Source organism: Salvelinus fontinalis, chromosome 34, assembly GCF_029448725.1.
Source record: "Salvelinus fontinalis isolate EN_2023a chromosome 34, ASM2944872v1, whole genome shotgun sequence".
Classification (NCBI taxonomy): domain Eukaryota; kingdom Metazoa; phylum Chordata; class Actinopteri; order Salmoniformes; family Salmonidae; genus Salvelinus; species Salvelinus fontinalis.
Window position 1 is genome coordinate 32348842 of NC_074698.1, and position 12500 is coordinate 32361341.

The following is a 12500-nucleotide window of genomic DNA, read 5'->3' on the forward strand; positions in this document are numbered from 1 at the left end:
AACCACCTGATCCTGTGCTGTGTGTGTGTGTGTGTGTGTGTGTGTGTGTGTGTGTGTGTGTGTGTGTGTGTGTCCTGCAGTGCCCCATGGTGTCCACCCCCTCCCTGTATGGTATTGATTAGGGTTCATAAGGGCGCTGGAGGAGGTTGTAAACCAGGGAGGAGTGTTAGTGGTGATCTCTGGTGCATGTTTACACCCTCCCTCCCTCCCTCCCTCCCTCCCTCCCTCCCTCCCCTTTGCAGCAGCCTTGTGACCCCTTGCCCCTCCCTCCCTCCCTCGCTCCCTCCCTCCCTCGCTCCCTCCCTCCCTCGCTCCCTCCCTCCCTCGCTCCCTCCCTCCCTCCCTCCCTCCCTCCCTCCCTCCCTCCCTCCCCTCTGCAGCAGCCTTGTTGCCCCTCCCTCCCTCCCTCCCTACCTCCCCCTTCACCTCCCACCCCTTTGCACCAGCCTTGTGACCCCTTTCCCCTCCCGACCCCTTTCACCTAATCCTCTGCTCATCTCTCTCTCTCATTTCAATTCAAGGGGCTTTATTACCAGGGGAAACATATGTTTACATTGTTAAAGCAAGTGAAATAGATCATAAACAAAGGTGAACTAATCAATAATAAATGAGCAGTAAACATTACACTCAAGTTTCAAAGGATTATACACATTACAAATGTCATTATGTCTGTATACGGTGTTGTAACGATGTGCAAATAGTTAAAGTACAAAAGGGAAAAATAAATATATATAAATAAACATAAATATGGGTTTGTATCTCTCTCTGTCTCGTTCTCTGTCTCGTTCTCTCTCTCGCTCTCTCTCTCTGTCTGTCTCTCTTTCTGTCTCTCTGTCTCTCTCTCTCTCTGTCTCGTTCTCTCTCTCGCTCTCTCTCTCTGTCTGTCTCTCTTTCTGTCTCTCTCTCTCTCTCTCTCTCTGTCTCGTTCTCTCTCTCTGTTTCTCTCACTGTCTGTCTCTCTTTCTGTCTCTGAATTCAATTCAATTTAAGTGCTTTATTGACATGGGAAACACATTGCCAAAGCCAGTGAAATAGATAATAAACAAAAGTGAGATAAACAATAAAAACATGTATTACATCTCTCTCTCTGTGTGTGTTTGTTTTCCTGAGCAGGACGACCATGAGAGTGGTTCTAGCTCCACCAGTCGCAGCGCCTCAGAGAGCTCCAAGACCCTTCCCAAGCCGCGCCGCCTCCAGCAGGCCGCCCCCTCCGACCCAGACCTGCCCCCAGGTGAGTGATGGCTCCGGGGCCACGGGGAGTACTCTACCCCCCTGCTTCACACTGACCACCAGGCAGGGCTAGGCCTCAGTGGGTGGATGAATCACTGACAGGACAGGTCTTATCAGAAAGGGCATCTGACCACCACGGTCCTCGAATGTGTTCTTATTCCCTAGCCCTATGGATCCTGGTCAAGTAGGGCACTTTTCTCTCAGCCGAGCTAACAGCCGGAGGATCTCTTCCCCAAGCTGCTGGTGTCCTTTTCTCTCAGCCGAACTGACAGCCCGGAGGATCTCTTCCCCAAGCTGCTGGTGTCCTTTTCTCTCAGCCGAGCTGACAGCCCGGAGGATCTCTTCCCCAAGCTGCTGGTGTCCTTTTCTCTCAGCCGAGCTGACAGCCCGGAGGATCTCTTCCCCAAGCTGCTGGTATCCTTTTCTCTCAGCCGAGCTGACAGCCCGGAGGATCTCTTCCCCAAGCTGCTGGTATCCTTTTCTCTCAGCCGAGCTGACAGCCCGAGGATCTCTTCCCCAAGCTGCTGGTGTCCTTTTCTCTCAGCCGAACTGACAGCCCGGAGGATCTCTTCCCCAAGCTGCTGGTGTCCTTTTCTCTCAGCCGAGCTGACAGCCCGGAGGATCTCTTCCCCAAGCTGCTGGTATCCTTTTCTCTCAGCCGAGCTGACAGCCCGGAGGATCTCTTCCCCAAGCTGCTGGTATCCTTTTCTCTCAGCCGAGCTGACAGCCCGGAGGATCTCTTCCCCAAGCTGCTGGTGTCCTTTTCTCTCAGCCGAACTGACAGCCCGGAGGATCTCTTCCCCAAGCTGCTGGTGTCCTTTTCTCTCAGCCGAGCTGACAGCCCGGAGGATCTCTTCCCCAAGCTGCTGGTATCCTTTTCTCTCAGCCGAGCTGACAGCCCGGAGGATCTCTTCCCCAAGCTGCTGGTATCCTTTTCTCTCAGCCGAGCTGACAGCCCGGAGGATCTCTTCCCCAAGCTGCTGGTATCCTTTTCTCTCAGCCGAGCTGACAGCCCGAGGATCTCTTCCCCAAGCTGCTGTTGTCCTTTTCTCTCAGCCGAACTGACAGCCCGGAGGATCTCTTCCCCAAGCTGCTGGTGTCCTTTTCTCTCAGCCGAGCTAACAGCCCGGAGGATCTCTTCCCCAAGGTGATGGTGTCCTTTTCTCTCAGCCGAGCTAACAGCCCGGAGGATCTCTTCCCCAAGCTGCTGGATGGTGGTGCACTTTTTCCAGTTACACCTCATCTTCATCTTGTGATTGATTGTGTTACACCTGACGCGTTTGTGCCCAGCTGTGGAGAGAAACACCGGTGGGCTAGCATTGCTAGCGTTAGCCTGATCCGTTTTCATGATGGCTAGCAGCTAACTGCTACTTAACAGGAATCTGGGACATGGCTAGCAGCTAACTGCTACTTAACAGGAATCTGGGACATGGCTAGCAGCTAACTGCTACTTAACAGGAATCTGGGACATGGCTAGCAGCTAACTGCTACTTAACAGGAATCTGGAACATGGCTAGCAGCTAACTGCTACTTAACAGGAGTCTGGGACATGGCTAGCAGCTAACTGCTACTTAACAGGAATCTGGGACATGGCTAGCAGCTAACTGCTACTTAACAGGTATCTGGGACATGGCTAGCAGCTAACTGCTACTTAACAGGAATCTGGGACACAAACTTGCGGCCCCAGCCGTAAAGGCTGAACGCATCGTGGAATCCGTAGCAATACAAACTTTAGCTATGATTTAAATTTTTTTTAAAGATAGACAGTACACTGTGTAGACAGTACACTGTCCTGTTGCACACTTTGATGACATTTAGGCTTCATAAGGCTTCATAAGGCTCCATAGGACTCCATAGGACTCCATAGGACTCCATAAGGCTCCATAGGACTCCATAAGGCTCCATAGGACTTCATAGGGCTCCATAGGGCTCCATAGGGCTCCATAAGGCTCCATAGGGCTCCATAAGGCTCCATAGGGCTCCATAAGGCTCCATAGGGCTCCATAAGGCTCCATAAGGCTCCATAAGGCTCCATAAGGCTCCATAAGGCTCCATAAGGCTCCATAAGGCTCCGGTCCAAAATAGTGCGCTATATAGGGTCCCTTTTGGGACGTATACCAGGCCAGTAGAGCTGTGTAGAGTAGTGGAGCTGCTAGGAGCTGAGGAATGGAGAGGGAGAGTCATTGTAAACCTCTTAATCTGTAATTAAATTGTAGAAGAAAAAAAAATCTGTGGATTATATCAACAGTGTAGCTGTCGGCCAGCCAGGCTGTAAACTGCAGCTTTTATAGTGTTGAAGAACCCATCTGGGAGACCTCCATGCTGTACCACAACCCACTGCTTCAGCTGGGGCACAATACATGACTCTTAGTTGGACATGTAAATTCTGTGAATTATAGTATACAGTGTGTGGTTGTGTTACACTGGGCCTGTTCAACAGTAGCCATGCATTTCTGTTATAACAAGGTCTACATACTTTTATATATATATGGTATGTGGACACCCCTTCAAATTAGTGGATTCGGCTAATTCAGCCACACCCGTTGCTGAGAGGTGTATAAAATCGAGCACACAGCCATGCAATCTCCATAGACAAACATTGGCAGTAGAATGTGCCTTACTGAAGAGCTCAGTGACTTTCAACGCGGCACCGTCATAGGATGCCACCTTTCCAACAAGTCAGTTCATAACATTTCTGCCCTGCTACAGCTGCCCCCCGGTCAACTGTAAGTGCTGTTATTGTGAAGTGGAAACGTCTAGGAGCAACAACGGCTCAGCCGCGAAGTGGTAGGCCGCACAATCTCACATAACGGGACCCCGAGTGCTGAAGCGTGTAAAAATCATCTGTCCTTGGTTGCAACACTCCACTACCGAGTTCCAAACTGCCTCTGGAAGAAACGTCAGCACAATAACTGTTCGTCGGGAGCTTCATGAAACGGGTTTCCATGGCCGAGCAGCCGCACACAGGCCGAACATCACCATGCACAATGCCAAGCGTAGGCTGGAGTGGTGTAAAGCTCGCCGCCATTGGACTCTGGAGCAGTGGAAACGCGTTCTCTGGAGTGATGAATCACGCTTCACCATCTGGCAGTCCAACAGACGAATCAGGGTTTGGCGGATGCCAGGAGAACGCTATCTGCCCTAATGTATAGTTCCAACTGTAAAGTTTGGTGGAGGAGGAATAATGTTCTGGGGCTGTTTTTCATGGTTCGGTTCCCTTAGTTCCAGTGAAGGGAGATCTTAACGCTACAGAATACAATGACGTTCTAGATGATTCTGAGTTTCCAACTTTGTGGCAACAGTTTGAAGTTTGGGCATTTCTTATACCAATAGACTATTGGAAGAGGAATGCAAGCTCTTGTTTGTTGAGTGTTGAATACAGCAGCCAATAGGAGTCACAGGTAGTTTGAAAAGAAGAGAGAATGGGCAAAGGTGGTAGACTATAGCAGTTATTAATTCAGACCCATAACCATTCAGATGGTGGTAGACTATAGCAGTTATTAATTCAGACCCATAACCATTCAGATGGTGGTAGACTATAACAGTTATTAATTCAGACCCATTCAGATGGTGGTAGACTATAACAGTTATTAATTCAGACCCATAACCATTCCGATGGTGGTAGACTATAGCAGTTATTAATTCAGACCCATAACCATTCAGATGGTGGTAGACTATAGCAGTTATTAATTCAGACCCATAACCATTCAGATGGTGGTAGACTATAACAGTTATTAATTCAGACCCATAACCATTCCGATGGTGGTAGACTATAGCAGTTATTAATTCAGACCCATAACCATTCAGATGGTGGTAGACTATAGCAGTCATTAATTCAGACCCATTCAGATGGTGGTAGACTATAACAGTTGTTAATTCAGACCCATTCAGATGGTGGTAGACTATAACAGTTATTAATTCAGACCCATAACCATTCAGATGGTGGTAGACTATAGCAGTTATTAATTCAGACCCATAACCATTCAGATGGTGGTAGACTATAACAGTTATTTAATCAGACCCATTCAGATGGTGGTAGACTATAGCAGTTATTAATACAGACCCATAACCATTCAGATGGTGGTAGACTCTAGCAGTTATTAATTCAGACCCATTCAGATGGTGGTAGACTATAACAGTTATTAATTCAGACCCATAACCATTCAGATGGTGGTAGACTATAACAGTTATTAATTCAGACCCATTCAGATGGTGGTAGACTATAGCAGTTATTAATTCAGACCCATAACCATTCAGATGGTGGTAGACTATAGCAGTTATTAATTCAGACCCATAACCATTCAGATGGTGGTAGACTATAACAGTTATTAATTCAGACCCATTCAGATGGTGGTAGACTATAGCAGTTATTAATTCAGACCCATTCAGATGGTGGTAGACTATAGCAGTTATTAATTCAGACCCATTCAGATGGTGGTAGACTATAACAGTTATTAATTCAGACCCATTCAGATGGTGGTAGACTATAGCAGTTATTAATTCAGACCCATTCAGATGGTGGTAGACTATAACAGTTATTAATTCAGACCCATTCAGATGGTGGTAGACTATAGCAGTTATTAATTCAGACCCATTCAGATGGTGGTAGACTATAGCAGTTATTAATTCAGACCCATTCAGATGGTGGTAGACTATAACAGTTATTAATTCAGACCCATAACCATTCAGATGGTGGTAGACTATAACAGTTATTAATTCAGACCCATAACCATTCAGATGGTGGTAGACTATAGCAGTTATTAATTCAGACCCATTCAGATGGTGGTAGACTATAACAGTTATTAAAGCTCATGTAAAGTAGTATTTCCTGTATTCCACGGAGGAGACTACTGGACTTGAGTCTGTGTTGCTGAGCTCATGTAAAGGTTGGTTTTTCCAGTCATTTTATGGTTGAACAGTTTTAAGTGGGCTTCCTCCCTGTGGGCTGAGGCACAGGTGTTGGCTGTGTCAACTGTTTACAGAAGTTTCTAGCTGCACGATGGCTCACAGAGCGGGGCGGAGGGGTGGTGGAGGGGTGGAGGGGGGTGGATGGCTGTGGGCTGGCCGGGCGAGGGGTTGGAGGGGGGTTGGATGGCTGTGGGCTGGCCGGGCGAGGGGTTGGAGGGGGGGTGGATGGCTGTGGGCTGGCCGGGCGAGGGGGTGGAGGGGTGGAGGGCTTTGGGCTGGCCGGGCGAGGGGGTGGAGGGCTGTGGGGTGGAGGGGGGGGGTGGAGGGCGAGGGGAGTGGGCCTCGGTCGGCGGTGAAACAGGTAAATTAGATCCAGAGGGGGAATAGCAGGAGGCTGTTTTACTGCCCAGCTCAGAGCTCAGTCTGCAGGTGTGACAGGAACCTTCTGACTGACCCCAACACCACACACTATGTAGTCACACACACACACACACACACACACACACACACACACACACACACACACTCACACACACGCACACGCAGGCACACACACACACACGCACACGCAGGCACACACACACACACACACACACACACACACACACACACACACACACACACACACACACACACACACACACACACACACACACACACACACACACACACACACATATCTTTGTGTATTTTGGTAGTGTGAAAATAGCAGAACAGTCCCTCTATTCATGGCCCTGTTTTCACCAAGGAGTCCAGCATTAAGCCTGGTCCGGGATCAGTTGTTACAGCCTTACAGAGACATGGTTAACCAAGGAGTCCAGCATTAAGCCTGGTTCAGGATCAGTTTTTACAGCCTTACAGAGACATGGTTAACCAAGGAGTCCAGTATTAGCATTTCTAACTCGCTGTAACGTCAAAAAACGGAGACAGTGGAAATGTCAAGTGGTGGTGTGTATGAGTAGGGAGCAGGGAGAGTAGGGAGCAGGGAGAGTAGGGAGCAGGGAGAGTAGGGAGCAGGGAGAGTAGGGAGCAGGGAGAGTAGGGAGTAGGGAGCAGGGAGAGTAGGGAGCAGGGAGAGTAGGGAGCAGGGAGAGTAGGGAGCAGGGAGAGTAGGGAGCAGGGAGAGTAGGGAGCAGGGAGAGTAGGGAGCAGGGAGAGTAGGGAGCAGGGAGAGTAGGGAGCAGGGAGAGTAGGGAGCAGGGAGAGTAGGGAGCAGGGAGAGTAGGGAGCAGGGAGAGTAGGGAGCAGGGAGAGTAGGGAGCAGGGAGAGTAAGGAGTGGTGGGATAGAGGAGTTTGGGAGGAGGGAGGGAGAGTAGGGAGCAGGGAGAGTAAGGAGTGGTGGGATAGAGGCGTTTGGGAGGAGGGAGGGAGAGTAGGGAGCAGGGAGAGTAGGGAGCAGGGAGAGTAGGGAGCAGGGAGAGTAGGGAGCAGGGAGAGTAGGGAGCAGGGAGAGTAGGGAGCAGGGAGAGTAGGGAGCAGGGAGAGTAGGGAGCAGGGAGAGTAGGGAGCAGGGAGAGTAGGGAGCAGGGAGAGTAGGGAGCAGGGAGAGTAGGGAGCAGGGAGAGTAGGGAGCAGGGAGAGTAGGGAGCAGGGAGAGTAGGGAGCAGGGAGAGTAGGGAGCAGGGAGAGTAGGGAGCAGGGAGAGTAGGGAGCAGGGAGAGTAGGGAGCAGGGAGAGTAGGGAGCAGGGAGAGTAGGGAGCAGGGAGAGCAAGGAGTGGTGGGATAGAGGCGTTTGGGAGGAGGGAGGGAGAGTAGGGAGCAGGGAGAGTAGGGAGCAGGGAGAGTAGGGAGCAGGGAGAGTAGGGAGCAGGGAGAGTAGGGAGCAGGGAGAGCAGGGAGAGTAAGGAGCAGGGAGCAGGGAGAGTAAGGAGCAGGGAGAGTAGGGAGCAGGGAGAGTAGGGAGCAGGGAGAGTAGGGAGCAGGGGGAGTAGGGAGCAGGGAGAGTAGGGAGCAGGGAGAGTAGGGAGCAGGGAGAGTAGGGAGCAGGGAGAGTAGGGAGCAGGGAGAGTAGGGAGCAGGGAGAGTAAGGGAGAGTAGGGAGCAGGGAGAGTAGGGAGCAGGGAGAGTAAGGGAGAGTAGGGAGCAGGGAGAGTAAGGGAGAGTAGGGAGCAGGGAGAGTAGGGAGCAGGGAGAGTAGGGAGCAGGGAGAGTAGGGAGCAGGGAGAGTAGGGAGTAGGGAGCAGGGAGAGTAGGGAGAGTAGGGAGCAGGGAGAGTAGGGAGCAGGGAGAGTAGGGAGCAGGGAGAGTAGGGAGCAGGGAGAGTAAGGGAGAGTAGGGAGCAGGGAGAGTAGGGAGCAGGGAGAGTAGGGAGCAGGGAGAGTAGGGAGCAGGGAGAGTAGGGAGCAGGGAGAGTAGGGAGCAGGGAGAGTAGGGAGCAGGGAGAGTAAGGGAGAGTAGGGAGCACGGAGAGTAGGGAGCAGGGAGAGTAGGGAGCAGGGAGAGTAGGGAGCAGGGAGAACAGGGAGAGTAAGGGAGAGTAGGGAGCAGGGAGAGTAGGGAGCAGGGAGAGTAAGGGAGAGTAGGGAGCGGGGAGAGTAGGGAGCGGGGAGAGTAGGGAGCGGGGAGAGTAGGGAGCGGGGAGAGTAGGGAGCGGGGAGAGTAGGGAGCGGGGAGAGTAGGGAGAGTAGGGAGCAGGGAGAGTAAGGGAGAGTAGGGAGCAGGGAGAGTAGGGAGCAGGGAGAGTAAGGGAGAGTAGGGAGCAGGGAGAGTAGGGAGCAGGGAGAGTAGGGAGTAGGGAGCAGGGAGAGTAAGGGAGAGTAGGGAGCAGGGAGAGTAGGGAGCAGGGAGATTAAGGGAGAGTAGGGAGAGTAAGGGAGAGTAGGGAGCAGGGAGAGTAGGGAGCAGGGAGAGTAGGGAGCAGGGAGAGTAGGGAGCAGGGAGAGTAGGGAGCAGGGAGAGCAGGGAGAGTAGGGAGCAGGGAGAGTAGGGAGCAGGGAGAGTAGGGAGCAGGGAGAGTAGGGAGCAGGGAGAGTAGGGAGCAGGGAGAGTAGGGAGCAGGGAGAGTAGGGAGCAGGGAGAGTAGGGAGCAGGGAGAGCAAGGAGTGGTGGGATAGAGGCGTTTGGGAGGAGGGAGGGAGAGTAGGGAGCAGGGAGAGTAGGGAGCAGGGAGAGTAGGGAGCAGGGAGAGTAGGGAGCAGGGAGAGTAGGGAGAGTAAGGAGCAGGGAGAGCAGGGAGAGTAGGGAGCAGGGAGAGTAGGGAGCAGGGAGAGTAGGGAGCAGGGAGAGTAGGGAGCAGGGAGAGTAGGGAGCAGGGAGAGTAGGGAGCAGGGAGAGTAGGGAGCAGGGAGAGTAGGGAGCAGGGAGAGTAGGGAGCAGGGAGAGTAGGGAGCAGGGAGAGTAAGGGAGAGTAGGGAGTAGGGAGCAGGGAGAGTAAGGGAGAGTAGGGAGCAGGGAGAGTAAGGGAGAGTAGGGAGCAGGGAGAGTAGGGAGCAGGGAGAGTAGGGAGCAGGGAGAGTAGGGAGCAGGGAGAGTAGGGAGCAGGGAGAGTAGGGAGAGTAGGGAGCAGGGAGAGTAGGGAGCAGGGAGAGTAGGGAGCAGGGAGAGTAAGGGAGAGTAGGGAGCAGGGAGAGTAGGGAGCAGGGAGAGTAGGGAGCAGGGAGAGTAGGGAGCAGGGAGAGTAGGGAGCAGGGAGAGTAGGGAGCAGGGAGAGTAGGGAGCAGGGAGAGTAGGGAGCAGGGAGAGTAAGGGAGAGTAGGGAGCACGGAGAGTAGGGAGCAGGGAGAGTAGGGAGCAGGGAGAACAGGGAGAGTAAGGGAGAGTAGGGAGCAGGGAGAGTAGGGAGCAGGGAGAGTAAGGGAGAGTAGGGAGCGGGGAGAGTAGGGAGCGGGGAGAGTAGGGAGCGGGGAGAGTAGGGAGCGGGGAGAGTAGGGAGCGGGGAGAGTAGGGAGCGGGGAGAGTAGGGAGAGTAGGGAGCAGGGAGAGTAAGGGAGAGTAGGGAGCAGGGAGAGTAGGGAGCAGGGAGAGTAAGGGAGAGTAGGGAGCAGGGAGAGTAGGGAGCAGGGAGAGTAGGGAGCAGGGAGAGTAGGGAGCAGGGAGAGTAGGGAGCAGGGAGAGTAAGGGAGAGTAGGGAGCAGGGAGAGTAGGGAGCAGGGAGAGTAAGGGAGAGTAGGGAGAGTAAGGGAGAGTAGGGAGCAGGGAGAGTAGGGAGCAGGGAGAGTAGGGAGCAGGGAGAGTAGGGAGCAGGGAGAGTAGGGAGCAGGGAGAGTAGGGAGCAGGGAGAGTAGGGAGCAGGGAGAGCAGGGAGAGTAGGGAGCAGGGAGAGTAGGGAGCAGGGAGAGTAGGGAGCAGGGAGAGTAGGGAGCAGGGAGAGTAGGGAGCAGGGAGAGTAGGGAGCAGGGTAAGGAGCAGGGAGAGTAGGGAGCAGGGAGCAGGGCGAGTAGGGAGCTAGTGTGTTTAAGAGAGCATGTCGTCTCCTGAGTGGTGGTAATATGAACGAGGCGTGGAGATGGTCTGCTGCTGGACATAGTTCTGGTTCTACTGAGCTCCAGAGATTCACTGAAGATTTGTGGCGCTGGACTGGAGCAACAATGTTTTCCTCTGGATATTTAGCTAATTTAACTGCTCATGTCCAAGAGATACACTGTGGCAATAAATAACATGTCAGGCTCTGAGCTTATTTACGAGCCCACGCAGAGCGAGGAGGTTAGGATTACAGTCTGAGAGGAGAGAGGTTAGGGTTAGAGTCTGAGAGGAGAGATTAGGGTTAGAGTCTGAGAGGAGAGTTTAGGGTTAGAGTCTGAGAGGAGAGGTTGGGGTTAGAGTCTGAGAGGAGAGGTTAGAGTCTGAGAGGAGAGGTTAGAGTCTGAGAGGAGAGGTTAGAGTCTGAGAGGAGAGGTTAGGGTTAGAGTCTGAGAGGAGAGGTTAGGGTTAGAGTCTGAGAGGAGAGGTTAGGGTTAGAGTCTGAGAGGAGAGGTTAGGGTTAGAGTCTGAGAGGAGAGGTTAGGGTTAGAGTCTGAGAGGAGAGGTTAGGGTTAGAGTCTGAGAGGAGAGGTTAGGGTTAGAGTCTGAGAGGAGAGGTTAGGGTTAGAGTCTGAGAGGAGAGGTTAGGGTTAGAGTCTGAGAGGAGAGGTTAGGGTTAGAGTCTGAGAGGAGAGGTTAGGGTTAGAGTCTGAGAGGAGAGGTTAGGGTTAGAGTCTGAGGAGTGGAGAGGTTAGGGTTAGAGTCTGAGGAGTGGAGAGGTTAGGGTTAGAGTCTGAGGAGTGGAGAGGTTAGGGTTAGAGTCTGAGGAGTGGAGAGGTTAGGGTTAGAGTCTGAGGAGTGGAGAGGTTAGGGTTAGAGTCTGAGGAGTGGAGAGGTTAGGGTTAGAGTCTGAGGAGTGGAGAGGTTAGGGTTAGAGTCTGAGGAGTGGAGAGGTTAGGGTTAGAGTCTGAGGAGTGGAGAGGTTAGGGTTAGAGTCTGAGGAGAGGAGAGGTTAGGGTCTGAGAGGAGAGGAGAGGTTAGGGTCTGAGAGGAGAGGAGAGGTTAGGGTTAGAGTCTGAGAGGAGAGGTTAGGGTTAGAGTCTGAGAGGAGAGGTTAGGGTTAGAGTCTGAGAGGAGACGTTAGGGTTAGAGTCTGAGAGGAGAGAATAGGGTTAGAGTCTGAGAGGAGAGGTTAGGGTTAGAGTCTGAAAGGAGAGGTTAGGGTTAGAGTCTGAGAGGAGAGGTTAGGGTTAGGGTCTGAGAGGAGAGGTTAGGGTTAGGGTCTGAGAGGAGAGGTTAGGGTTAGGGTCTGGGAGGAGAGGTTAGGGTTAGAGTCTGAGAGGAGAGGTTAGGGTTAGAGTCTGAGAGGAGAGGTTAGGGTTAGAGTCTGAGAGGAGAGGTTAGGGTTAGAGTCTGAGAGGAGAGGTTAGGGTTAGAGTCTGAGAGGAGAGGTTAGGGTTAGAGTCTGAGAGGAGAGGTTAGGGTTAGAGTCTGAGAGGAGAGGTTAGGGTTAGAGTCTGAGAGGAGAGGTTAGGGTTAGAGTCTGAGAGGAGAGGTTAGGGTTAGAGTCTGAGAGGAGAGGTTAGGGTAAGAGTCTGAGAGGAGAGGTTAGGGTAAGAGTCTGAGAGGAGAGGTTAGGGTTAGAGTCTGAGAGGAGAGGTTAGGGTTAGAGTCTGAGAGGAGAGGTTAGGGTTAGAGTCTGAGAGGAGAGGTTAGGGTTAGAGTCTGAGAGGAGAGGTTAGGGTTAGAGTCTGAGAGGAGAGGTTAGAGTCTGAGAGGAGAGGTTAGGGTTAGAGTCTGAGAGGAGAGGTTAGGGTTAGAGTCTGAGAGGAGAGGTTAGGGTTAGAGTCTGAGAGGAGAGGTTAGGGTTAGTCTGAGAGGAGAGGTTAGGGTTAGAGTCTGAGAGGAGAGGTTAGGGTTAGAGTCTGAGAGGAGAGATTAGGGTTAGAGTCTGAGAGGAGA

General features: G+C 52.4%; 1 protein-coding gene across 1 annotated transcript in view; it reads left to right on the top strand.

Moving 5' to 3' along the window:
* Positions 1-12500, top strand: part of LOC129832791 (intermembrane lipid transfer protein VPS13B) — a 239016-nt gene that overhangs the window by 72264 nt on the left and 154252 nt on the right. The window contains exon 4 of the mRNA XM_055896791.1: positions 1114-1231. Within this exon, the coding sequence (XP_055752766.1) occupies positions 1114-1231 (118 nt within the window). The remainder of the gene's footprint in view (positions 1-1113; positions 1232-12500) is intronic.